Source organism: Podarcis filfolensis (genome assembly GCF_964270895.1).
Source record: "Podarcis filfolensis genome assembly, chromosome: 8".
Classification (NCBI taxonomy): Eukaryota; Metazoa; Chordata; class Lepidosauria; order Squamata; family Lacertidae; genus Podarcis; species Podarcis filfolensis.
In genome coordinates this window covers 5355176-5382894 of record NC_139611.1, presented here as the reverse complement: position 1 = coordinate 5382894, position 27719 = coordinate 5355176, and the positions used below count along the sequence as shown (strand labels likewise).

The 27719-nt window shown below is 47.3% G+C and overlaps 2 protein-coding genes across 2 annotated transcripts; one reads left to right on the top strand and one right to left on the bottom strand.

Annotated features, from left to right (window-relative positions):
• The first annotated feature begins 3896 nt into the window (after window positions 1-3896).
• On the top strand, window positions 3897-12038 carry LOC310769877 (gastrokine-1-like). The gene is made up of 6 exons (XM_083629742.1): window positions 3897-3954; window positions 4315-4362; window positions 5458-5595; window positions 5707-5814; window positions 9103-9241; window positions 11780-12038. Exons 1-6 carry the CDS (start codon window positions 3943-3945, stop codon window positions 11875-11877), a joined length of 543 nt encoding a protein of 180 aa, XP_083485868.1. The 5' UTR covers window positions 3897-3942; the 3' UTR covers window positions 11878-12038.
• Window positions 12039-13979: 1941 nt separating this feature from the next.
• Window positions 13980-26066, bottom strand: LOC310769876 (gastrokine-2-like). The gene is made up of 6 exons (XM_083629741.1): window positions 25923-26066; window positions 23581-23637; window positions 22159-22290; window positions 21028-21138; window positions 15558-15711; window positions 13980-14217 (listed from the first exon to the last, which is right to left on the bottom strand). Exons 1-6 carry the CDS (start codon window positions 25932-25934, stop codon window positions 14135-14137), a joined length of 549 nt encoding a protein of 182 aa, XP_083485867.1. The 5' UTR covers window positions 25935-26066; the 3' UTR covers window positions 13980-14134.
• Between the last annotated feature and the right edge of the window lie 1653 nt (window positions 26067-27719).

The window sequence follows — 27719 nt, the reverse complement described above, 5'->3', positions numbered from 1 at the left end:
AAAATAATCAAGAGGAATCCACAACAACAATCTAAAACTTTCGAAAAGTTAAAGTAACAGCAGACTAAAAACAGATTAAAGCTCACAACAACTGTCTAAACATCTGGGTAGGCTTGTCTAAACAAAAACAAAAAATGTTTTTGCAGGAGTTGAAATGAGTACAGTGGTACCTCGGGTTAAGTACTTAATTCGTTCTGGAGGCCCGTACTTAACCTGAAACTGTTCTTAACCTGAAACACCGCTTTAGCTAATGGGGCCTCCAGCTGTCACCGCGCCGCCAGAGCACGATTTCTGTTCTCATCCTGAAGCAAAGTTCTTAACCTGAAGCACTATTTCTGGGTTAGCGGAGTCTGTAACCTGAAGCGTATGTAACCTGAAGCATATGTAACTCGAGGTACCACTGTACAGTGAAAGTTTTTGCCTGATATCAATAGGCTAGGAGTTCCAAGGAGCAGAAAAGACATTTTATGTACACGACAACAGCCGCACGGATGCTAATGGCCCAGAGATGGAAAGAAGACAAAGTCCCTACCAGAGATGAATGGCAAACCAAGCTGTTGGACTATGCCAAAATGACAAAACTGACCGGAAGGCTCAGGAACCAAGAAGACCAAAACTTCACCGAAGAATGGAGGAAAAATTATGATATATTTAGGAGATCACTGTAAGCAGATGAAAACATTAGCAGTATTTTAACAACACTTGTAATGTAACAAACACTATGGACCATATGGAGAGATATAAAATATGGATTATGAAACAATATGCAGTTGAAAATGTTGACAATAGGACCCATGGAAGGGATGGTGGAAAGACTGGAGATTCAGTGAAGATTCTAAATATGGTTATGTATTTGGTACTGTTGTAACTCTACACTTGTAAAATCAATAAGAATTATTTAAAAAAGAAAAATGAAGGCTAGGAGTTCCAAAGTATAGGTGCTAAAAGATTGAATTCTTACAAACATGGAATGGGTATTAACGTGGCACCTGCCCATTGCACTGATTCAAGCAGTCAAGTGGGCGCATGTGTGGTAAGGCAATCTCATAGGTAAACTGGTTCCAAGTTGTTAAGGGCTTTATATACAAATAGTTACACCTTGAACTTGGCCCAGTAGCAAATTGGCAACCAGCGCAGATCTCTGGGCAAAGGTGCTATATGGTGGTAATGCCTCGTTCCTGCTAGCAATTGTGCTGCTGTATCCTGTGCTAGGGACGTGGGTGGAGCTGTGGGTTAAACCACAGAGCCTAGGACTTGCTGATCAGAAGGTCGGTGGTTCGAATCCCCACGACGTGGTGAGCTCCTGTTGCTCTGTCCCTGCTTCTGCCAACCTAGCAGTTCAAAAGCACGTCAAAGTGCAAGTAGATAAATAGGTACCGCTTCGGCGGGAAGGTAAACGGCATTTCTGTGTGCTGCTCTGGTTCGCCAGAAGCGGCTTAGTCATGCTGGCCACATGACCCAGAAGCTGTATGCCGGCTCCCTTGGCCAGTAAAGCGAGATGAGCACCGCAACCCCAGAGTCGGCCACGACTGGACCTAATGGTCAGGGGTCCCTTTACCCTTACCTTATCCTGTGCTAACTTCCAATTCTACAATTCCGTGACTGTATTTTCTCAGAAATCACCAACATCCACATATTTTTATAGCATAGTGCAAGATCTGAGTGCTGCCAGTTTTGGTGTGTGTGTGTGCGCACGCAAACCATCTTCACCCAGATCCTCTTTGGAAGAGGAGATGCCTACTGTGGGCATGATAATGGGATTAGATCGGTTTGCATTAAAATGTGAACCCAATTAATTTCTTTCCCAGCCCCTGCTGACATCGTGTTTTTCTTGGGTTATGCTAATACTGTTGGAAGAAGCATAGAGGCAGAGTATCCTTAACATTTACTAGCACATATTCTTATTCTACCCCTAAGCCTATTAATTTCTTCCAAGAATTTTCTATTTATCTTATATTACAATATTTAGCTAAATATTCTTTAAATTTCTTCCAATCTCCTCTTCCTTCTGGTTTCGGATTCTTCCAGTCAGGTCAGCCAGCTCCAAAAAGTCCAACATCTTTAGCTGCCATTCTTCTATTGTTGGTATCTCTTTCGATTTCCAATTTTTGGCTCATAAAAGTCTTGCTGCTGTAGTGGCATACAAAAACAGTCTAACATCTTTTTTGGGCAATTCCAGTCCTATTATTCCAAGTAGAAAGGCTTCTGGTTTCTTAATAAATGTATTTTTCAACATTTTTTTTCAACTCATTATAAATCTTTTCCCAGAAGTCTTTCGCCTTAGGACACGTCCACCACATGTGATAAAAAGTACCTTCTTTTTCTTTGCATTTCCAACATAGATTATCATTTGTGTGGTAGATTTATTAACATTTCAGGGCACATTTTCCCCACTGTATACACACATATGTATCCCTTTTCATTTAGTATATACATTTTTAAAGCTTGTTTTCTCCTGCTCCAGAGGGGAAGGCCTGAACCGATGGATTCCAATGGCAAGAAAAGAGATTCCAGCTAAACATCAGGAACAGCTTTCAGAGGGTAAGAGCTGCTTCATTGTGGAATCGACTTCCTTGGAAGGTTAGGCAGAGGTTGGATAGCCATCTGTCAGGGATTCTGGAGCTGCGATTCCTGCATTGCGTGGCGAGTTCCCGCCTCCCCTCTCAGAAATAAAGACACAAGATACCAGTATTTTAGGTTAATGGGTAAAATTAGGCCACAAATTTATTGATTACAGGAATTGAGTGGTGTTGGCTTAGGCATTGGTCCTATCAACTAACCGGCTTCAGCCTGCTTGCTTGAAGACCGGCAAGGGTTAACCACCAGGAGGGGGAGTCTTGCTGATGCACATCAACTAGGAGCTCCCCCAGGGTCACTGCTCGGGGGTGTGCCTTGGGCCCTGGCCTCCATAGGCTTCGGACAGGGCAACGCCCCACGGAATCCTTTACCGGACTACCCTTCGATATGGGGGAAGGTGAGGGTGCTTCCTCCCCCCCCCACTCATCTGCATATCAATACCCTTACCAATGCCTAACTGCCAATGCCAAGGGAGTTGTGACGATTTGCTACGAGGTAGGCAAAAAACCAAATGGCTGGTGCCAATTTGCCAAGTGGGGAAAATTCCTACCAGTCCCTTTGACGGCGACCAACCGAAATCCATAGCAATGTCAAAGAGCCAAACCCAAAGGGTGGGAGGGTGGGAAAACCGGAGCTGCTGGGGCGCTGGGAGAAAAAGGGAAATCCTCAGGCGCGCCGGCCCTAAATAGCGCTGGCCACGCCTCCCGGGCCAGCCGATTGGCTGGCCAGGAAGATGACGCGTCCGAGGATTCCCCCCAGTATCACAGGGGCTGCGAGCCAGCCCCCACGAGCATGGAGAGGGGCGTGAAGCCCACAACCCCACCTCCTCTCCAGCTCGGAAGTGGCTTTGCTGAGGTATGAACTGGATGGCCCTTGATGGGCTTGCCAGCTCTATCATTCTACAATTCTGTGACTCAGAAGCAGCTTCAGCACTCCTGATAATAATAATAATTAATAAAATTTGTATTCTGCTGTATACCTGCAGACTTGTGCCACCCTTACGGGTGACGGTGGGCAAGCACACCCTTGAGGTTCTTGCAAGTGCCACGCTCAACTACAGCCACTGAATGAAGTCTGCATCCTTAAAGCTTTCTATTAGGAGCACATCTCTTTGTGCTTGGTTCTAACTTACTAGTGAAAAAAAATCTTTTTAGGACTTGGCTGGAAGTCTGTTTAAAACAAAAGATTAGGTTATTTGCCAACCACTTTTAGCTGGGATTAATGCCAGCCTGGAGCAACTTACGTTGCTGCAGATCTCGCTAATCTTTCTGGACCTTGGAATTGCTGATATGGAAACTTTATTTAAGCATAAAGTCTGAGATTTTTTCAACCCTCTTTTTCGGAAACATCTGGCAGGTGGATCAAATGAAGATTTTGGTAAGTACTGCTTCCAGCTTCGCCACGGTAGTGATAACATTTGTTTTCTTTTGGTGCCATCGGCTAATGGGATTGCACTGCAAGAATGGACGTGGTTAATCGCCTTATGAAGGTTTGTAATCTGAAACAAGTTGCTGGGCAAGAGAGATGGATATCTTTGTGGATATGGTAGCCATGGAAGACAAGCTGGTCATGAAGATGTTTTGAGAGGTTCCAACCCCACCTGGAGATGCCAGCAGAGATTGAGCCTGGGAGCTTTTGCCATTCTGCCCTTCCCCTGTCGTACTGCATTGCATTTTGTTCAACAGGCCATTTAACCTGCAATAATTATCTAATGAGCAAATCTGATCTCTCCTTCAGGCTGTCCTCGTATTTCTTGTCTCCCTGACTTGTTCTTCAGCCAGTGATGTAAGTCACCATTTCTCAACGTTGGGATGGGGGAAAGGGGCTGACCCCATTTAAGGAGGTTACTTCTTGTTTTATGGGCATTTCCACTGGGCAAGCCTTTCCCAGATGCCTGATAGGATAGATTAGGTTCTGAAGTCCAGGACGAGGGAGAAACTTACTCAGTCAGGTTCACATTTTAGTATGGACCCACCTGATTTGAATTTCTTAAAACAATGTGAATAGAGACACAGCTAGCCTTCAGAATTCACATTTCTCTGAATTTTGCAATGCAGTTCTTCAACTGTTGTTGTTGTTGGTTGTTTTTTTTTTTTGTAGACAAAAATGCATCTGTTAAGAAAAACTGTGCATAAAAACGAATGTATTAGAGAAAATAGCATGTGGAAATGCATGATATTAAGGGGAATTGTTTAAAAAAACGCGTGCATATCCGGCAAAATCACAAGCAAAAATGTGCCACCCTGGTCTTCTTTGGCATGGATGATGGCAGAAGGGGTGGGGGAGGGTGTCCCCCCCAAACAGGGAGCTTGCCCCCCACTTGTCCTTCCCATTGCTGGACTGTGTCATTGCTGGATGACATGCTGGATATGTCATTGATATACCGTGTTTTTTGCTCTATAAGACTCACTTTTTCCCTCTTAAAAAGTAAGGGGAAATGTGTGTGCGTCTCATGGAGCGAATGCAGGCTGCGCAGCTATCCCAGAAGCCAGAACAGCAAGAGGGATTGCTGCTTTCACTGCGTAGCGATCCCTCTTGCTGTTCTGGCTTCTGAGATTCAGAATATTTTTTTTCTTGTTTTCCTCCTCCAAAAACTAGGTGCGTCTTGTGGTCTGGTGCGTCTTATAGAGCGAAAAATACGGTACTTTGCCCTTTCTGTGCTCCTGCTTTTTCTGTGGAGGAAAAGCGGGAGATACATTCAATAAATAATACTAAAAAATAAATCTTCATGATGACTTGATGTCCAGCTTTGATACAGTCTACTTGAAAAATTGTTGAAGTCCCCTCCATCCCCAGCCAAGGCAGAGTTTCATAGCCCCCCCCCCCCCCGCGTGCCCACCCCCTGCCTCATTCATTGCAGCCCTTTTTTAAACTCCCTAGGTTATTGCTGTAAAGCACCAAGGAAATACCGACATCAGCACCCACCAGGCGGTGAAGGTTAACCAGCGAGATCAAACAGCCAATATCCACAACTATAATGGGTGGAACGGATGGGATGCCGTCTGGGATTACCAAAAGGTAACCCCCCAAGAGCAGTTAATAATTCAGACCCACTAATTCTGGACAGATCCATGGAAATTTGAATCTTTGGATTTATAATTAAAACCTGCCTTTTCTTGCATTTGATAGGGCCTTTTGGCTGCAAGGCTATTTCGGAAGAGGGTCTGTGTTGTAGCAGCAATGGATTTTGAGCTATTCCCAAGCCTGGAGACTCTCCGCAGTTTCAAAGGGCAGAAGGTATTGTAGTGGAAATTATATGCTTTGATTGGTAGCCTACATGAGAAGAGATGTAAAAACTGCAAGAGTGTTTGAGAGGATATCAGGAGAAACTGCTTCCTCACACTGCCTTATGAATGTGTCCAGATGATGCAATCTTGATTTCCTACACCCAACTGGGCTTGCGCAGGCTGCTGAATCGGTTCACCTTGGACTGCAAGAATGAGCATCTTACTATAAATTACCAAAAAACTAAAGTTATGATGTTTGGCAAATCTAAGAAAACTTACAATTGGTTGCTCGAAGGAAATACACTGGAGCAATTATTCTCATTTCAGTATCTCAGTTTGCTCTTTCAGTGGGCAGGCTAATGGTCTGCAGAGCTTCAATCAAGCACCTTATTTAGCTGGTAGAACTTTAAATGGACTACAGTGGTACCTTGGGTTAAGTACTTAATTCGTTCCAGAGGTCTGTTCTTAACCTGAAAATGTTCTTAACCTGAAGTACCACTTTAGCTAATGGGTCCTCCTGCTGCTGCCGCGCCGCCAGAGCATGATTTCTGTTCTCATCCTGAAGCAAAGTTCTTAACCCGAGGTAATATTTCTGGGTTAGCGGAGTCTGTAACCTGAAGCGTATGTAACCTGAAGCGTATGTAACCCGAGGTACCACTGTACTACGATTCCAGCCTATGAAAGGGGGCAACTTGTTGCAGCCTATTTTAGAACTTTGTAAGACCAGGGTGTTGCCAGAGATGTTCTTTGGAGCATCACTGTGGGCCATGACCAATTTTGATTCACTGGAGAGACTCCTACCAGTCCCTACCTCTACTAAAATAGCACTGCTCCCTGCAGAACTGGGTGTAATGCCCGTTCAAGCCAAAGCCCTTAGACTAACTCTGCCTTTTTTTGTTTAATTCCGCCCCCACCAAGCATGTATCGAAATCCCTCATGACAATTTTGGAAGACATGACCCCAAACTCATGCAAATGTGATATGGAATCTGCTGCCACGAGGCTGGGACCCTCTGCCTCCTTTCTTGTGATGCAGGGTTTTGAGAGAGCTAAAGAATTAATACTCCATTCCCCCCCCCCCATTTCATCTTTTTGAGAGAGCTAAAGAATCAAAGGCTTAGAGACACCAAGATGCAATCACAAACTACTGAGCTCAACATCTGTCAATCTAACTAAGTGTATGTTTTTTTATTCCATTGTATGCATCCCTGCGGGACGCGGGTGGCGCTGTGGGTTAAACCACAGAGCCTAGGGCTTGCCGATCGGAAGGTCGGCGATTTGAATACCCGCGACGGGGTGAGCTCCCGTTGCTCGGTCCCAGTTCCTGCCAACCTAGCAGTTCGAAAGCACGCCAGTGCAAGTAGATAAATAGGTACCGCTCCAGCGGGAAGGTAAACGGCGTTTCCGTGCGCTGCTCTGGTTTGCCAGAAGCAGCTTAGTCATGCTGGCCACATTACCCGGAAGCTGTATGCCGGCTCCCTTGGCCAGTAAAGCGAGATGAGCGCCGCAACCCCAGAGTCGGCCACGACTGGACCTAATGGTCAGGAGTCCCTTTACCTTTACCTTTATGCATCCCTGCCAAGATAGATTTGCCAAATGTTAAAATGAGGATAGCCTTTACACAGGCAAGACTAAACATCCTTCCGTTAGCAGATTCGACGGACTGACATAAAGGAGTTCCTAAGGAGGACAGAGTTTGTGGCTGCAACTCTGTGTCAATAGGAGACATAACTCATGTACTCCTAGAATGCCCTTTTTTATAATGACCTCAGAAACAATTACGTCCACCCATTGTTGAGATCGCAGAAAGGAGGGACGTGTCTCGCAAATACCTGTTTTTTGATGTCTGATGTAGAGAGGTTTATATCCTTTAGAACATCCAAATTTCTTACCAAGGCTTTACAGATTTGTGTAATGAAACACTGAAACTTAAAGGGGGAATGAGAAATGATTTATCCTGTAGAGGTCAGGAAGTAGAAATGTAAACCACTATTAATAGCAGCATTCTTCTTCTTATTATTATTTTTGTGTGTGTAATGGGTGCTCACTAAACACAATAAATTGAACTGAACTGAACTGAACTTATGAAAGTGCCAAGAATGTGCAGGAAAATCTCAGCCTTGAGCTGGCCTGATAGACAGTAGCTTGCCCTGTGCTTCTTGCTGAACCAGGCACCCAGCTCCGAGAATGCAGGCTTGATTTACCTCTTTAGAAGCTCATGAAATTTATAGGCCTGGGGACTCCACTTTTGTGGGTTCTCCAACAGCCACTATTGTTCTGACCAAATGAAGTTGTCCTAAACATCACAATGGTATGTAGAATGAAGAAATCCACCACAGACAAATTCAAGCAGGAAAATCTGTGGATCACTCCCATTAGCTTTAAATCTGTAGCTGAAATGGGAAACTCAACACCAGGCACGGATTCCGTTGTCTGGCACGGCCGCCTCTTGTGATTCTCTCCTGCTATTGCCATAAGCAGAGCAGGCATACAGGTGAGCCACAGGGAGAGGGCTAACAAAGGAATTTGTGGAGGAAATTGGGCATAGAAGATGGATCAGGAAGGGAGCTGTTCAACAGTGGAATGGACTCCCTCGGAAGGTGGTGGCCTCTCCTCCACTGGAGGTTTTTCAACAGAGGTTGGATGGCCATCTGTCAGGGATACTTGAGCTGTAATCCCTGCCTTGCAGGAGGTTGAGCTAAAAGATCCTTCTTCAACAATTCTATGATAATTTTGGACAGAGCCGTCTTAAGCATATATGGCACTATGGTGCATCCCTCTGCCCGCCCCCCGCCCCCGTTTTCAAGAGTTGCTGACCTTTTCAAGGGAGGACAGCGCTGCCAGTGACACGCCCAGCTTTGCGGGGCTGGAGGAGGCGGGCAGCGGCTGGAGGGCAGCTCCTCCAGCGGGGAAGAGGAGGCGGAGGCTGGACGTGGCGGCTCCCAGTTCAGCTGGCCACTTCGTGCCGTGGTGGCCATGGCAGGCGGAGGCTCTGAGCACGGCGTGGCATGGAGGCGGGCGAGGGTGGCGATCTGATGCAGGGAGGTACCATGTCCAGCCTCTGCCTCTTCCCTGGCGCCCTCCAGAACTTGGCGCCCTGGTGCCCTGCGCCACCAGCCTCTATGGGTAAGACGTCCCTGATTTTGGAATGCAGTCTTTTTTCTACTTAATTGATGAAGAATGGTTTTTTAAAAGTGAGGGAGATTTTCAGCCCTGCACTAGAGCATCTCCAAGCATGATCTCTGATCATGATAAATTTCCACTAGTAATTCCAATTTTTTCATCCCTCCCTGGCACAGCTGTCCAAGAGCACCCTTCCGGCGAGTGACTTAACATTTTTGGTTGGCAAGACCCGTGTCCAGAACACTGTTCAGTTTGGAAGCCCCATTGAGCAGCTCTGCAATGGGATTCCTGTGTACTACGCCTCCAAGGAGCAAGGTGGGGCAGGTTTCTCTTCCTCTCTAGCTGCAGAAATGGCTGTGTGGGGTTAAACTCAGTGGGCAGATAATCTTGCCAACCTGGTGCCCTCCAGATGTTTTGGACTACAATTCCCATCACACACACCCAGCCAGCATGACTGTATGATGCTGGGACTGGAAGGAGACGTTGTCCAAAACATCTGGAAGGGGACCAGGTTAAGGAAGGCAGTAGGAGATCATGACCACAGGCAGGTTGACACACAGAAGAGAGGAGGTGGCCCTCCCACCCTTTCTAAATGGTGTCCCCACTAGGGAGCAGGACATCAAACCCCACTTGACAGTTGTGCAGGCTGGTCAAACTGCTCTTGGAAGGCTAGGCCTCATCTTGGCTGCTGAGCCAAAGGGAGAAGTGAGCTCAGTTTAAGGTTCCTTTAAGCCGATGAGTTTTTTGCTTAGATGTCCTGCTCCTACCATTTTCTGTACAGCACAGGGAACACCTCTGCTGATCTGAACTCATTTCAAGCCTCTAGGTCAGTGGATTCCAAAGAGGGCAGTAGTGCCCCCCAATTTTCAGGGGGGGCCTCTAAGAGGCCAGGGGGTAGAAGGGGGGCACTGGAGGGACAAAAGCTGGTATCAAGGGATCAAGTTCATCAGTTTTGTTGAATTCATTAAATGAAATAATTTAAACTGGATTTTGGATAAATGTGCAGTTAATTCCTACTATTTGGAATTATATTGTGTCACTGTCTTCCTTAGTGGGTTGTGCAAACCCCTGTTCTGAATACAGTTGTACCTTGGATCCTGAACACCTTGCGAGTCAAACGTTTTGGTTCCCGAATGCCACAAACCCAGAAGTGAGTGTTCCGGTTTGCGAATGTTCTTTGGAACCCGAACGTCTGACGCAACTTCCGCGGCTTCTGATTGGCTGCAGGAGCTTCCTGCAGCCAATCAGAAGCTGCACCTTGGTTTCTGAACATTTTGGAAGTCGAACGGACTTCCGGAATGGATTCCATTCGACTTCCGAGGTACCACTGTAATGGGTAAGAGAGGGGTCACTGGAACTGGGGTGGGGGTGGGTGGTCCAAAAAAGTTTGGGAACCACTGACCTAGATATTGTCACCTGAAGGAACCTTGGGATTTGGGGCTGTGTAGAAGGGTAAAATACTACAGCAAGAAATTAATCCCCAGCAAACACACACACACACACACACACACACACACACACACACACACACCCAATGCCAAGACTTTTGTAGGGAACAGTTGCATGATAGCCAAACTCATTCCAAGCCAGTTTAAGCTTCTTATGTAGACGTGATTCAAGCTGACTTTGCAGAGTGTGTAGAACATGGGTCGGCAAACTAAGGGCTGCGGGCCAGATCAGGCCCAATTGCCCTCTGGATCCGGCCTGCGGACAGTCCTGGAACTGCTACTTGGATCGGCATGATTGTTTGGGCTGCGCCTTATTTTTTTGCATTTTTGGGGGGAGCTATTCCCCCACCCCTCACACACACCTCCTCCCTCCTCCTGGCTTCTCCCCACCCTGCGGAGGAAGTGAGCTGGGCTTTGATTGATGCCAGCCAATCCGAAGCCTCGCCGCCCGCATGCTGAGGCGCAGCCCAGACTCGCCACCCGCCCACCGGCCTCTCCATCCATGGCCGCGCTGTGGGCATTGAGGCGGGCACATCGTGGGGCATTGGCCGGAGCTTGGCGCGCCTGCTGGCCCCGCGCCCAGGAAAGCTGACCTGGAAAGGAGAGGTGCCACCACTGCTGCCAGCTCCCAACCACAGGCAGAGTGCTGGAGGAGGTAGGAAAGCAGGGAGAGGGGAGGGGCTGGGGGGAGAGAGGAGCCCCCCTCCGCTGTGTGCATGCACATGCGCAGCGGCGTAGCGTGGGTTGTCAGCACCCGGGGCAAGGCAAGTAATTTGCACCCCCTAAGCCGGGGCAAGGCAAGTAATTTGCACCCCCTAACCCGGGGCAAGGCAAGTAATTTGCGCCCCCTAACCCCTAACCTGCCGTCGCTGCCAGCTTCTTCTTGCTGCTGCCTGGTCTGGTCTGGTGTGGTTCTCTCCCGCGCTCAGCGCTGTGCTGGGCAGCCGCTGCACTGTCCCTCCCCCAGATAGTCCCTCGCTCTCTCTCCGCACCGCACGCCTGGCACCCACCCCCTCCACAGTGGGCGGCGACCCGGCAGCTTGGATCGGATTCGCACAGTAGCACTGCAGTGAGAGAGAGTGAGTGAGCCAGGTAGGGGCAGAGAGCTGCGAGTGCGAGCGCCCCCCCCAGATGTTGCGCCCGGTGCGGCTGGCCCCCCCTGCACCCCCCACGCTACGCCACTGCACATGCGCAGTCTGGCCTGCCACAAGGTATGAGGGGTGGTGAACTGGCCCCCTCCTAAAAAAGTTTGCTGACTCCTGGCGTAGAAGCTGCTTAGGGGGGCAGGACCCGGATTTATTTTACAGACCCCCAGTTTGGAAAGGCCAACCATATCTTGGAGATGGCAGCACTGTGTCTGATACTTTTTTGCTAATAATTGTGTTGTGTTTTCCCCCCCTCACAGGAACCAACCTCCCCTTGCAGAGTCGAGGGTGTGCGAATGTCGGGATCCTACGTGGCTTATTCAACATCTATCTCTGCGGCAACATTCCAAGTTGCTAAAATGCTGGCCAAGGGTCCACAGAGCGATTCTTTGCCTTCCTTGTTCTCCTCACAACAACCTTCTCACTGTCCATGTTTTCCTCTCCAGCCACTGCTCAGTTTTCCAAGTCCAATCCAGCTATCAGCACTTGAAGAATAATAAAAAATGTTTACAACATGAATGGGTCTTGATTTCAATTTCTTGAAATGTGAAGGAAGTTTTAATAATGCGACATGAAGCACTGCACTCAGTTGTGTCTCATTTTTAAAAATTCCGACATGCAACCACAGAGGCTTCAATCTAGGTGAGAAGACCGGTCTCTGTGTTTGGGGAGGGGGCAGGTAAGAGGGGCTTTCTATAAAGCATTAGCCTCCATCCCTTCCTCACATCTTAATTTGTCGCAAAGAGACAAAAGTAGCACCTCAAGTTTCAACAGCTGGATTTCTGTTCAGTTTGCCCACTTACCAAATTGGTACAAGCTGGGTTCACTGCATGGAAGAGGTGCAGAGGCCTTTCTGCAGCCATAGCGTGTCTCTAATCAGCTACACTTTGGAACTCCCTGCCTATTGATATCTGGCAGGCGCCTTCACTGTGCTCTTTTCAGCTGAAAACATTTTTGCTTAGACAATATAATAATAATAATAATTTATTATTTATACCCCGCCCATCTGGCTGAGTTTCCCCAGCCACTCTGGGCAGCTCCCAATCAAGTGTTAAAAACAATACAGCATTAAATATTAAAAACTTCCCTGAACAGGGCTGCCTTCAGATGTATTTTAAAGAGAAGATAGCTGCTTATTTCCTTCACATCTGAAGGGAGGGCATTCCACACAGCGGGCGCCACTACCGAGAAGGCCCTCTGTCTGGTTCCCTGTAACCTCACTTCTCGCAATGAGGGAACTGCCAGAAGGCCCTCGGCGCTGGACCTCAGCTGGATGATGGGGGTGGAGACATTCCTTCAGGTATATAGGACCGAGGCTGTTTAGGGCTTTAAATGTCAGCACTAACACTTTGAATTGTGCTCGGAAATGTACTCGGAAACATAGACAAAACGATGTCTTATTAGTTTATTGTTGGTTTTAATTTTTTTGAACATTGTATTGCTATATTCTTTTGTAAACCATTAGATGTGTTTCATTAACCATCAAGAGGTATACAAATTTTATGGAATTAATAAATATATTTAATCGGAAAGAGTTGTGGTTGCTGAGGAAATGAGCGAAAAGGTAGGCTGTATTTCAGGACTAGCTAAAACCTGGCTTGTGGGCCACATCAGGGCACCCACCAGAGCAAAATATTGATGACCCCACCGAGTGGAGGGGTATTAAATAAATGAATAAGCTAGAGACAGCACCTGGTCTTCTGCCTAGCTCAGCACTAGGATGGGGTTCAAATGTGCCACCACCCCAGTTACCAGATTGGTTATTTGATGAGTGAGAAAGCAGCTGAGCTGTATGCAAGAGAGTGGAGCAGGTGTATCTACCGCTGGAAAGACACCCCTCAGGGACAAAAATGTTGACGCACACACCCCCCCCCCCCCGGCTGTAAATGCTCAGAGATATGCTTGGTTCTTTATCAATTATTCACATCTTTCTTAGCTAAGACAGACTCTGAAGATGGGTTCTGTCTAGGACATTGGTTCCCAAACGCTTCGGAGCCACTGCCTCCTTGGCCCCATAGACACATCCCCAGGGCCGGATTTAGGTTTGACGAGGCCCTAAGCTACTGAAGGTAATGGGGCCCTTGATATGTCCAGCTGTCCTTTGTCAACAACAAATTGTCACTGGTTTTTTTTGTGTTGAATATATGCTACATGGTAGTTTATGGACCTAATAGTTATATAAAGCCATTTGCACATAACAAAATATGTTTTTTTATCTTATATTTTGGAAATGTACATCCAGTTTTCTATCCAGGGGGCTCAAATGCATTTTCTTAAATGATCATTGATGGCTTTTGTCGCTGCATATGCCACACAGGAGCTAAACAGCGAAAGGACCTTTTTTTGTAGTTGCTGGGGAGAAGGCTTTGGTTTAGGAACGGACTTCCGGAACGGATTAAGTTTGAGAACCAAGGTACCACTGTAGTGACTTTGAAAATAAGAAGCCAAGAGCAGGGAGAGTTGGGAAGTTGCTTTTCTTTATTAACAGGTCTTGGGTTGGGCTGCAGCTTTCAAGGGAAGCAGAAGGAAGCCCAAGAAGCTGAGGAAAGTGAGATAATTCACGGGGAGGCAGAAAGCTTGGAAGAGCATGGAATACTGGGAGCAGCTTAGGAGGTCTACAGGTTGAGGTTTCCGCAGATGCTGATGCCCAGAATGCCAAGGATGCCAGCCTTGGCACAGCCGCCGGCATGGAATCCACCTAGGTGGGAGGAGACAAGAAACACAAATTACACACACGCATAAAAAATAAATTTGAGACCTGAAAACTGCGATCCTATACCCACTTACTGGGTGGAGAGCAAGTCCCTGTGAACTCAGTGGGGCTTTGTAGACTTGAATAAGATTGCACTATTAGGCAGTTAGTGAGATAGTCCTCTTATTGGATGTAATCCACTGAGAGCAGTCAAGTACAACATTCCTTGTATTGCTAGAGAAGACATGCAGGGGAATGTTTGGTCCAGCCAGTCAAAGCTTCCTGTTCCCCCTGGCTGGAGTATCCTTCCTTTGCATGTGATAGAAGGTGGGCGTGACCTTACCTGTCCAGGTAACAAAAGGACGAGTCACGCAGCACTCTCTCTCTTTTTCACTTCCTTCTTCGTTGGACCAGCTTTTAGCTAGGAATGCTCAGCTTCTCAGCTAGCAGAAGCACTAGGGTTATTCCCCCATATGGGGTAGATCCACATGTACATATTTGTAACTAAGTCTGCCTTCAGGGATCCAACTGTGAACTGATGTAAGTAAACTTCTTTTATTGACTTTGAATAAGATTTTATTCTCTTTATTCTTTTAAGAGGGATTCAAGGGAACTTACCAGGAACGTACAATTCAATCTGAGACAGATTGAATTGTATAAGAGTGAGAGGCTTACACAAGCCTGCAACCAGCTATCTGCTGTGCGTGAGTAGGGGAATGTAAACTCTGCTAAGTAAAGAAACTTGCTAACACAAGTTAAAGGTAAAGGGACCCCTGACCATTAAGTCCAGTTGCAGACGACTCTGGGGTTGCGGTGCTCATCTTGCTTTATTGGCCAAAGGATAGCCGGCGTTTGTTCGCAGACAGTTTTTCTGGGTCATGTGGACAGCATGACTAAGCCGCTTCTGGCGAAACCAGAGCAGCGCACGGAAACACCATTTACCTTCCCGCCGGAGCGGTACTTATTTATCTACTTGCACTTTGATGTGCTTTTGAACTGCTAGGTGGGCAGGAGCAGGGACTGAACAATGGGAACTCACCCCATTGCGGGGATTTGAACTGCTAACCTTCTGATCAGCAAGCTCTAGGCTCTGTGGTTTAGACCACAGCACCACCCATGTCCCTAACACAAGTTAGGAAGGATATTAATAAACAATATATCCTCTCCTGCCACCCCAACATTCCCACACCTCTTCAGTAACCAATCCAGAAAACCTGCCACTCCAGTTTGCGGAGCTCTTTTAGTCTAGTTTGATCTGCATTTCCATTGCACTTCCAACATTTAACCACTCTGGAAGTTCCATTTCCAAACTGAAGCAGCTATTTGGCTGGACTGTGAATACTCACTCTCAACTTTTTCAACTTTGTAAACGGGCACGTTCTTGCAGAGCTTCTCAATGGAGCTGCCGAAAAGAAGCCACTCCTTGATTTCTCCGAAGAAAGAGTCACTGGGTTCATATTTCACCCACACGTTTCTGGGGGACATCATCTTGTTCATCATCTAAAAAGGGAACGTGTTTATGAAGTAACTCATTTCTAGAGGGACAGCTGTGTTCATTTCCTGCTGCTGCACCAAGCATTGTTAAAGACTCCCACATTTATTGTGCCATAAGCCAGCTTTACATTACCTGATGCCCTCCATAGGTTTTGGGCTTAAACTCCCATCCCAAAACAGCTGTATAATTCTGGGGCTGCTGGGAGCACAGTTGTGCTGGCTGGAGCTAATGGAGGTTGTAGCCCCAAACAGTTGGAGGACACCAGGCTGGGGAGGGCTAGCACTTGACTTAAGATGAGTGGGGTCATCATAAGGCATATTACTTTCCCTCCCCTAGAAACCCTGGGAATTATAGACTGAGGAGGGATAGGAGAGCCACCTTTAAATATCTGAAGGGCTGTCATATGGAAGATGGAGCAAGCTTGTTTACCAGTGCTCTGGAGGGGAGGACCTGAGCAAAAGGATTCAAATGACAAAGAAGGTGATTCTGACTAAATATTAGGAGGAACTTTCCAATAGTAACAGCTATTCAGTAGTGGAATGGATTCGTTCGGAAAGTGGTAGACATTCTTCACTGGATATTTTTAAACAGAGGTTGCCAGGGATCCTTTAGCTGTGATTCCTGCTATAACGATCTCTGGAAAGCAAGCAGCCTGATAAGCAGCAACGACTCTCCGTCAGTTTTATATAAGTTTATTTAAAAGAAAAACACATCCAGAGCATGGCGTTCTGCCTGCTCTCATTAACCTTAGTTGCTCAGTCTGACTCATTGTCCCTCCCCCAACAGGAAGGATGCCAAAATCCCGTCTTTCTTCTCCTTCCCTTCCATTACTCTCTGAGCCTCTCCAACCTCCTTGTCCGGGGACTGCACGGCAGGCCTGTCTCTTCCCCAGAAGAGACAGCCTCCGACTCTGGCTTATCTGCTGGTTGCCTGGCAATGCTTTGAACGACTTCCAACTCTTCCTCTCCTTGGGAGCTAACAGCTTGTTCCCTGGGAAGGAGGGGGGCTGGTCTGTCCTCTCTAAACTCAGACAGACAGCTCTCATCTGCAGAGTCAGCCCCTTGCTTGCTCAGCTCAATTTCTGAGGCTGACTCTTCCACTGCGCTCGGGGGGGGGGGGCACATTCCTGACACCTGCATTGCAGGGAGTTCGATTTGGGAGTTCCTTCCAACTCTATTCTATGATTCAAAGTGCATGAACTGAATACAATATACAACTTGAAGACAGGGAAAAGAAGTGGAAGGTGAATTTAAAATTTACAGTTTGTATTTTATTGAAAGAGAATTATATGAAAATGATGTATAGATGGTATATTAAGCCAGAGAAAGTGGCAAAAAATGTCCTCCACCAGTCACGGACTGTGGGCCGGGGGGGAGGGGTGGCATTATTAATCCGGGAAGATTGTTCTTTCAGGGCTCTACCATCACCATCGATCCCCGGCATTGAATGTGTTGGCCTAGTGTGGGGCTCCGAGGAGAGCTTGGCTGTCTGGCTGGTGTACCGGCCACCTAGCGCACCAGCAGCCACCCTGTCAGGCCTATTGGAGGCGGTGGCCGGCTGGGCCTTGGAGTTCCCTAACCTATTGGTATTGGGGGACTTCAACATCCATGCTGATGCCACTCCCTCCTCACAGGCTCTGGACCTGGTGTCTTCCATGGCGACACTAGGGCTCTCCCAGTTTGTTTCGGGCCCCACACATCAAGCAGGCCACACGCTGGATTTGATCTTTGGTGCAGGTATAGATGTGATCATGTCTCCTTCGATGAAGGTGCCATGGTCTGATCACTATGCTCTGAAAGCCAGGATTGACTTTCCACCCCCACCCTGCTTAGGTGCCGAGCCGATTTGGGCTCGCCCGCAGAGGCTGATGGACCCTGATAGATTCCGCCAAGCCTTGCGGGACCTTGCTCCACCTGGCGACTCATTGACTGAGCTTGTTGAGGGCTGGAATATCCAGCTCCTGGCAGCCATCGATGAGATCGCACCGAAGCGCCCTCTGCGACCCCGCAGAAACCGGGCTCCCTGGTTTACCGAGGAGCTCCAGAAAATGAAGCGGGACCTCAGACGGCTAGAGCGAGTATGGCGGGGTGCCCGTGACGGAGCCTCAAGAACATCTTATAGGGCTTTTATGAAAACCTATGAGATGGCGGTGAAGGCTGCTAAGAAGTCTTACTTCTCGGCCTCCATTGCATCCGCTAGCTCTCGCCCGGCGCAATTATTTAGTATAATCAGGTCTTTAACGTCCCTTGAAGGACAGCTAAATTTAAATAACAATTTGACACACGGCTGTGAGGCATTTGCGAGCTTTTTTGCGGAGAAGGTCTTGTTGCTCCGCCATGACCTCCCTGCCAATTTGGATACAATAAATGAACTGGAGGCCCCTCGACTGTCCTCGGGTCCAGTATTGGACCACTTTGACCGGATATCCCCAGCCGATGTAGACAGACTCCTCCGAGCTGGAAAGCCCACCACCTGTCCTCTCGACCCGTGCCCGTCTTGGCTGATTAGAGCGTGTCCAGACGAGGTGCGGGCCCTCCTGGGGGATATCATCAATTTGTCCCTTGGCACGGGGACATTCCCAGGGGAACTGAAGGAGGCAGTGGTGCGCCCGCTCTTAAAGAAAACATCATTAGATCCTTTAGATCTATCCAATTACCGCCCGGTTTCGAATCTTCCGTTCCTGGGTAAGGTGATTGAGAGAGCGGTTGCTGAACAGCTTGGTGGGTTTCTGGATGAAACATCGGCTCTGGATCCATTCCAGTCTGGCTTCCGCGCTGGTCATGGGACCGAGACAGCTCTGGTTGCCCTAACAGATGATCTTCGTAGACAGCTGGATCGAGGCGGGTCGGGGCTGCTGATTCTTCTAGATCTGTCAGCAGCTTTCGACATGGTCGATCATGAACTTCTGGACCACCGCCTTGCCGACGTGGGGATCCAGGGCACAGTCCTTCAATGGCTGCGCTCGTTTCTCTCTGGTCGGGGACAGAGGGTGGCGCTTGGGGGGGAATTGTCATCGCGCCACTCCTTGGTGTGTGGAGTACCTCAGGGTGCGATACTCTCCCCAATGCTTTTCAACATCTTTATGCGCCCCCTCGCCCAGCTTGTCCGGAGTTTTGGGCTGGGTTGCCATCAGTATGCCGATGACACCCAACTCTATCTGTTGATGGATGGCCATCCTGACTCGGCCCCAGACACACTGACCAGATGTCTGGAAGCTGTGGCTGGATGGTTACGTGGGAGCCGGTTGAAGCTAAATCCTTCGAAGACAGAGGTCCTGTGGCTGGGACGGGACGATATGGGATTGGGGGGGCAACTCCCATCTCTTGCGGGGGCGCAGTTAGTGCCAGCACCGTCCGTTAAGAGTTTGGGTGTAATCTTCGACACCTCCCTTTCCATGGAGGCGCAGATTGCAGCTATAACAAAGGCGGCATTTTTCCATCTCCGCCAAGCTAAGCAGTTGGCTCCTTACCTCTCTCGCCCTGACCTAGCCACTGTGATCCACGCGACGGTCACCTCCAGACTGGATTATTGTAACTCGCTCTACGTGGGGCTGCCCTTAAGACTGACCCAGAAACTCCAGCGGGTGCAGAATGCTGCAGCGAGACTCCTTACGGGGTCTTCGCTGCGAGATCACATTCATCCGGTGCTATATCAACTGCACTGGCTCCCGGTGGAGTACAGGATCAGGTTTAAGGTGCTGGTTTTAACCTTTAAAGCCCTATACGGCCTTGGACCCTCGTACCTACGGGACCGCCTCTCCTGGTATGCCCCACAGAGAAACCTACGGTCTTCAAATAAAAATATCTTGAAGGTCCCAGGCCACAGAGAAGTTAGGCTGGCCTCAACTAGAGCCAGGGCTTTTTCGGCTGTGGCTCCGACCTGGTGGAACACTCTGTCACAAGAGACTAGGGCCCTGCAGGACTTGACATCTTTCCGCAGGGCCTGCAAGACAGAGCTGTTCCGCCAGGCCTTTGGCCAGGGCACAGCCTGACTCCCTCCCTCGGCAATCTTCGCGGAGCTCTGGCCCAATAGTGGCCAGTGGCTTGAACTTAATTAATTTTATAATGAATGATTTTAGAGCGTTGTTTGTGTTGTACTTTTGTATTGTTTTATTGTTGTTAGCCGCCCTGAGCCCAGCTTCGGCTGGGGAGGGCGGGATATAAATAAAATTTATTATTATTATTATTAAAAGGGGATCTAAAACCTGTTGGAAATGTAAAGAAAAAGATGGTACATTTTATCATATGTGGTGGGAATGCAAAAGGGTTAGAAATTATTGGGAAATGATATATAATGAATTGGGGGGAAAAAGTTTAAAAAGACTTTTGTTAAGAAACCAGAAGCATTTCTCCTAGGAATTTTAGATCAAGATTAAAAAAAGAAAGAAAATTATAAATTATTTATGTATGCAACAACAGCGGCAAGAATTATATTAGCACAAGCATGGAAGACAGAAGAAATACCAACGAAAGAACAATGGCAAGGGAAACTTATGGAATATACAGAATTGGCAAAATTAACAGATAAATTACATGAAAAGGATAACTAAGACTTTAAAAGAGAATGGGAACCATTTACAACATATATGAAGAGGTAACATAAAGAATTGGACTCACTGGCAGGGTTTGAATAAACAAACACAGTTGTATATATAAAAAAGTAAGACTATATGTATTGGGAAAATTTTGGGAAGTAACACACAGTAATATGGAAATAAAACAAAATGGGAGTATGAGGGAAGTCCAGGGGAGGAGGGGGGGAATATGGAAAATTGTTAGAGAAATATTGTTAGAGGATGTATACATGGAAAAGAACAATACAACATATTTTTAAAAAACCAAAGTGCATAAACTGAATAGGCATGTACAATGTATGATATACCATATTTTTCGTCCTATAGGGCACACCGGCCCATAGGACGCACCTCATTTTTTGGGGGGGAGGGGGAAATGAATAAAAAAAATTATTCCCCCCCCAGCCGCGGCTGCTGCCCCAAGCCTTGCGCACACCTGCCTGAAGCACGGGGCACCCTCCGGAGGGCTCCCCGTGCTTCGGGCGACAGGCTGCCGCCCCAAGCCTCACGCGCTCGGCGGGACCTCCCGCCGGGCGCACAAGGCTTGCGGATAGCTTCCTGAAGCCTGGAGAGCGAGAGGGGTCGGTGCGCACCGATGCCTCTCACTCTCCAGGCTTCAGCGAAAGCCTGCATTCGCCCCATAGGACGCACACACATTTCCCCTTCATTTTTGGAGGGGAAAAAGTGCGTCCTATAGGGCGAAAAATACGGTATACACTGAGGTGTCTGTAATGAACTCTGCAGTTACCTGCTTCTCATAAGCCAGCCGCCCAACTTCTTCCAGCTCTGGGATGTAGCCTTTTTCCATCTTCATGACAAAGCAGGCCCGTCGAGAAAAGAGCCGAGTGGCGATGTATCCCTGTAATTCACAAAAGGAGAATAATAGTTGAGATTAAGGTACTGGGCCTTCCGGGCTCCTTTTCGCTCCCCGCCCCCCAAGGTAGGAATCGACATTGGCTTTCAGTCTGAACTAGAGGCCCATGGTAAACAAGAAAGACTCTTTCTGAGGCCACTGGCCAATGTTATTAAAGGATACATTTGGATGTCCTGCAACTGATGATTCAACCTCATTTTGTAGCATTTTTACTTTTAGTGGCAAGAAAGACTTGCCGAAATGCATTGATAATTTCAGAGGTAATGACAGGCGACTAATGACACATTTGTCTGAAGCCACATTTTGTATGAACACAATTTTAAAAAAAGAAAATAAATGACCTTCTTCTCCGTTACAAACTGTGTGTGAACAAATTCAGGAAAATGCCTGCATTGGTGAACAAAGGGGCCTAACTCTTGTAAAAGTGGATTTTGAGTCACTAACCTAACTCCTCCTATTGTGTCAAAATTGGATAGACTCAACGAGTTCTTCATTCTTGCCAGAAAACCAATCTGTATGTTGAATGTCGAGCTGACTTATTTTACGGAGCGAAGAAAGCCATTCATTCAAAAGCACGGATGAATTTGACTGTTCTTGAAACAAATTCCTCAGAATGTGACTGACGGGTGCTTGCCATTGCCATTGCCATCACCCTTTACAATGTCTGTGATCACCCCAAAATAAGTTTATTTTAAATAGATGATACTGGATGGATGGATGGAATGCAGCTGAATAAAAAAAGGTTTCTGCCTAAAATAATGGTTATTCCTGGTCTGATTTCTTTCTTTCCTGTGTTGTTAAGCCCACCTTTCTTCCATAAATGAACCCAAGGCAGAATTGCTTCCAAGGCAGTCTCCCAACCAGGCGCTGACCAGTCCCAGACCTCCTTAGCTGCAACAAGGTAGATGGTGGCTCCACCTGCCTTCAGATCCACCCTCTGTCACCTGAGTCTGTTTTGCAGAGGATCCCAGAAGATTGTTGTGAGACAGAAACAGGTAGACTTACATGCTTGTAGTCAAAAATGGTATCTGAAGAGCAGAGTCCTCCATAGACGTGGATGTTGGCCACTTGATTCTCATTATCTATGGACACGGTCTGCTGGACATAATCACCATTGTAGCTTGGGATTCTGTAGACCTGAGAGTAAATATAGCCCCCCAAATTGTTGTTGTTATTATTTTTACATATTCCTTGTTGTGAAGTATGACATAAGTAAGGGTGCTTTAAGTATATATATTTTCAAAAGTGTAATTCACTTAAACTTTCTTTTAAAAAATCAAAGTGACTAATGAGATAATCATTTAAAAGAACCCCATTATTGGGTAGTATGCCAAAGTACACAGCAGCAGGAAAAAAACCCCATCAAATGCATGAAAAACTGGAGCAAAAATGAAAAACACAAATAATCAGCAAAATGGGGGGGGGGGAATGATCTCTTTTGCAGCATCGGGAAGCAACCAACAGATCCTTGAAAGAGTCAGGTTTTAATCTGGCTTCTAACAGCACCCAGTATTGGGGGTCAGAGGGCCCCCCCTGCAGAGGCATGCCACAGTGTTGGCACTACCATTACTGTGCAGGCGGGCACTTGCCCATGTGACAGGAGCTCCGATGCTGAAACTCAAGGGAGCTGATTCCCAGTTTAAAGGTAAAGGGACCCCTGACCATTAAGTCCAGTCGCGAACGACTCTGGGGTTGCGGCACTCATCTCACTTTACTGGCCGAGGGAGCTGGCGTTTGTCCGCAGACAATTTTTCTCGGTCATGTGGCCAGCATGTCTAAGCTGCTTCTGGCGAACCAGAGCAGCGCATGTAAACGCCGTTTACTGTCCCGCTGGAGTGGTACCTATTTATCTACTCGCACTTTGACGTGCTTTCGAACTGCTAGGTTGGCAGGAGCTGGGACTGATCAACGGGAGCTCACCCTGCCATGGGGATTCGAACCACCGACAGTCCAATCAGCAAGCCCTAGGCTCAGTGGTTTAGACCATGTCCAGTTTATACCAGTTTAGGGGTATAAATAAACAGCATATTCAGCTGGGCTCTGAAGCTAACAGATCATCAATGCAAAATGAACAATACCAGAGTAATATGTTCTAACTGCCATTCTCTGCTAACAAACTGAGAGCCTCCAAACTGTGAGCCTGTGTTTTCAGAGGGGCAGGATACAACCCTGTCCAAAACAAGGTGCAATTCTGCAAATCCACCAGTACTTCTATCTTATCTGTATAAAGTTTACGTTTTGCTTCATTTCTGCCAGTCCCACTTTTCACAGTATTTTAGGAGTTCTGCTCACTTCCGCATGCTGGTGTTGTGTAGGGCATACATGCAGTGGGATAAATAAAACCACATCCCCAGTATAGTAAATACCACCACAATGGTTACATCATTTGAAGTGTTAACATGGTGAAAAAGAGATGATTCTGTTTACCTGGAAAGTGGCTAAAGCTGGGCTCCAGAAGACCCCCAGAACAGCGATTAATACAGCCTGGGGGAAGAAAAGGGGGAGGGGAGAGATATTTTCCATCAAGATAAAAATAGGACAGCAAACTCACAATTGGAAGTAGCTCCATTTAAAGCAGTAATTCCCAAACTTTTAGGGGTCACTGCCCCCTTGGTTCCATAACCTCATTCCCAAGGCCCCTTACCCCACCCTGAGGAAGATAGTAATAATTCAAAACAGACAGAATTAATGGCACATTAAGTCAATTAAAATTATTTAGTGAATTCAACAAAATGGATGGACTAGATCCAGTGATAACCAACTTTTCAAAGTCTGAGGGTCACTAACATCTCCAGTACTCCTCTGCCAGCCCCTTGCCTCTTTGCACCCCCCTAGGTAAGCCCCCCCCCGGTGCACTACCACCCACTTTGGAAAACACTGGTTTGATTTGGGGCTAATGGCAGTGAAGTCAATGTGGGTGCGTAGCTTTGAACCTTCTGCTACCTTCTAGAAGCTCCCAGCACCACAAGTGAATGCACAGAGATTCCATACATGCGCAGCTTCCCTGTTGCTTTCAGGGATTGTCAGTGCCATGGGAGAGCAATATTACCAGTGCCCCATGCTGGTATCAGAAGAGGAATGGGATTTCCCTTCCCCAAGGAATGCAGAGGAGAACCAGAAGCTCTATTCTTCCCAACTCCCACAAAGAGGCTGCATTTTGTTCCCACCAATCCAATAGGGGTCACTGAATGAAGAGAAGAAGAAGAGGAAGAGTTTGGATTTGATATCCCACTTTATCACTACCCGAAGGAGTCTCAAAGCGGCTAACATTCTCCTTTCCCTTCCTCCCCCACAACAAACACTCTGTGAGGTGAGTGGGGCTGAGAGACTTCAAAGAAGTGTGACTAGCCCAAGGTCACCCAGCAGCTGCATGTGGAGGAGCAGGGAAGCGAACCCGGTTCCCCAGATTACGAGACTACTGCTCTTAACCACTACACCCCACTGGCTCTCCTGCAGGACCTTCAGAGAATCTACCCAAGACATACCTCACTTCTTGGTTTCTTTATTTAAAATATTTGGGAACCGCCTCTCATTACAATAATACCCAGGCAGTATACAATCAAGCAATTCAACGCAAAACAGGAATGCAACATTCAATCAAAGCAGTCTAGTAAAGGCAACACATCATGATTTCAGTAGCTAGGAATCATTCAGCTGGCATCAGAGGCTGGAGTAAGCCTGAGTGATTATCCATGTTCTCAACAGCCATTGGCAGCTGTTGCCCTCAGTGGGTGGAATTCCATTCCCCAGTCAGGGGGCCACCACGCAGAATGCCCTGCTCCAATTTGCCATACTATGAACCTCCACAGGCCTTGGAATAACACACCAAATTGAAGGTTGCCTGTGGAAGAGCTCCCCACCCCCACCCCAATCTCGGGATCCTCTCTTATCCTTCTCTGGATCTCAGATCTCCTGTACCCTGTAAGAGACATGCCATATTTTCAGTTTAAACATCCATGACGTTCAAAGTTTTGATTGCGTTGTGGGGTTGAGGGGGTCAGTGCCCCGAGTCCCTTCCAAACATGGGGGCCTGTATACAGTGAGGGTTAGGGTACAATAGGGGATTCTGTTGCTGAGCTAGACAGGCATGTTTTTGAGGAAGACGGTGACCTCAGCTGGCCACTTAAGTGTCCTCATCAGCATCCCAAAAGAATGAGCCACGTTGCAAGAACTACAACAAGTGATGGTGGGCCTCTAGGCTGAAGAGGGTGCCTTTCCTTCACCTGCTCACCTAGCTGCTAGGTAGGAGAACAGTAGCCAGAGAGTGTGTGAGAGAACTGAGCTGGAAGCAGCCTGGAGGCTGGAGAAACAGAGACCTGCTTGCTTTGTGCTGGATCCAAAGCTGTGACTCATGGAGAAGAAAGATCTGTTGGAGTGCTGATGTTGTGAGTCCCTCCATCCTATACTTAAGCTATATAGATGTGTAAATAAAACCAAATATGCTAAAGACATCACAGTCTCTGCTGACCTTCATTCCAAGGAATCTGAACCCAGGTGTGGTGTGTAACAATATAATCCTACTCTGCTGTCAGAAAATCGTTCTGTAGTTACAGAAATGAGTTCATTCAAAACCAAAGCAAGTTCATTCAAAATGCTACATTCACGAAACGTAAAGTTTTGGATGAGGTAAAGGTCCCTGTCTCCTTCCAAGACATGCTAGCTAGCGGTGAACCCCCACCTGCTACGAATTTCCACCCTTACAAAGACAATTCACAACCTCACCTAAATATATTAATTTTTGCTAAAAGGATTCTGCCAGCTATACTCACGAGTCCGCTCATTTTTCTCTCAGATAAGGGGAAGAAGCTGAGAAGCAAATGGAATAAGATTCCCGAGACTTCGAACTTTTATATCTTGCCTGTAGGTGTGGGGAACATTACACAGAAATAGGCCCCGTACACTTTGGGACTCCATATCTATCGGACCCGCCATGGTAAACGGCTTTATCTGCATTTTGGGCTGAGCCGATAACCACACCCGATAGCCCAGAGTACATTAGTCAGTTGCGAAAAAATTCCAATTTGGTCATTTTGCAAATATCAGTTAACCCTTTCTAGAATGTCTGCGCCTGCCTGCCTCTAGTCTGCCCATCTGCTTTACGATATCAGGTTCTTAAATAGAGGCATGTGTGTCTGAGGTTCTGTGAGGGAGACGATGCTTCTGAAATTTCCCTCACCTAAATTTTACCAGGATTTTGGAGTTCTACATTACTGAGCTTTGTTTCCGCAGCAGAACCCAATATGCATGAAAAACCCTCTGTTCCGAATTTTGCTCAGACCAACTAGTTTGTCACAGACTCCATAACTTGCTTGCCCGTTTCCCACTGGAACTTCAGACTGACCACTGTGAGAACGGGATATTGGACCAAATAGCCATTGGCCTGATCCAGGATGGCTCTTTTATGTTTTAATTGGTGCTATTCCCACCTCTAGAGTGCATTACATAGGAACAGAGTCAGACTATTGGGTCTAGCTTTGAATTGTCTACACTGGCCAGCAACAGCTCTCCAGGATTTCAGACAGCCTGCTCTCTCAGCCCTACCTGGAGATTTCACTGGGGAAATCTAGGACTTCCTTTAATCTGTCCTGGATCTTCCAATATTCAGCTTCGTTGGAGGTTGGTGGGTTCTAGCGTCAAGAGAAAGGGAGGAAAAATGTTCTCTACCCACTTCCTCTTCTTGCTTGCCTTTTCCTTCTTCTAAACTTTACACATGTTGAGATCTCCTTGCAGGGGCGGTGTGTCCTTTATCGCCGCTTCAGATGAAACAGGAAGCGCTGCCTTGCTGGACCACTGCCACCATTGCTGCCACTGCTGCCGCCACCTACCTGCTCCTGCCACCACTGCATGCCCTGCCGCATCCACCATTGGCAGAGAAGCAGTGCTGCCATTGGCACCAATTTCAGGCAAGATCATACTGATTTTGGGTGAGGTTTTGCCCCAAATCGCACAAGATCTTGCTTGCTCTGCAAGATCTCATTCAAATCAAATCAAGTACCTTTATTGGCATCACAATGTTATTTTAAAAAAATATTTTTATTAAACAATTTCAACATAACAAATTATCAAACCATATCCATACATTATTTTCCCCCTTTTTTCCCCAACCCCCTTCCATCCCTCCCTCCCCCCCCCACCAGGGACTTCCCTCAGCTCCTTTCTCTGCACGTATTATTCTCTGCATGTTATAAAATTATAAATATCCTTACGTTAACTATCTATCAATCATGTTATTAACCAATAAATTTGTGTATGTTTATTCAAAACCTGCCAAGGAGTGATCCACACCAGATCCTTTGCCTCAGGCATCACCTGAACCTAGTCTGGGGCCTGATTCTGAAGAGCCCCAGTCTGCACAGGTTCCCCTGCAACAAGCACCAGCTGGGCCGATTCAGGGGCCCGAGCCTGCCCCGGCTCTAGATGCAGGGATGACCTCATTGCCTTCAGTGGGCCATCACTTACAGCTGCTCCACTACCGGCTGGGTCAGGAGAGGCTGAGGTGGCCCCTGGGTCTAGTAACCCACCGACATCTCCCGAGTTGCAGAGACTAAGGTCTGAGAGAAGGAGAG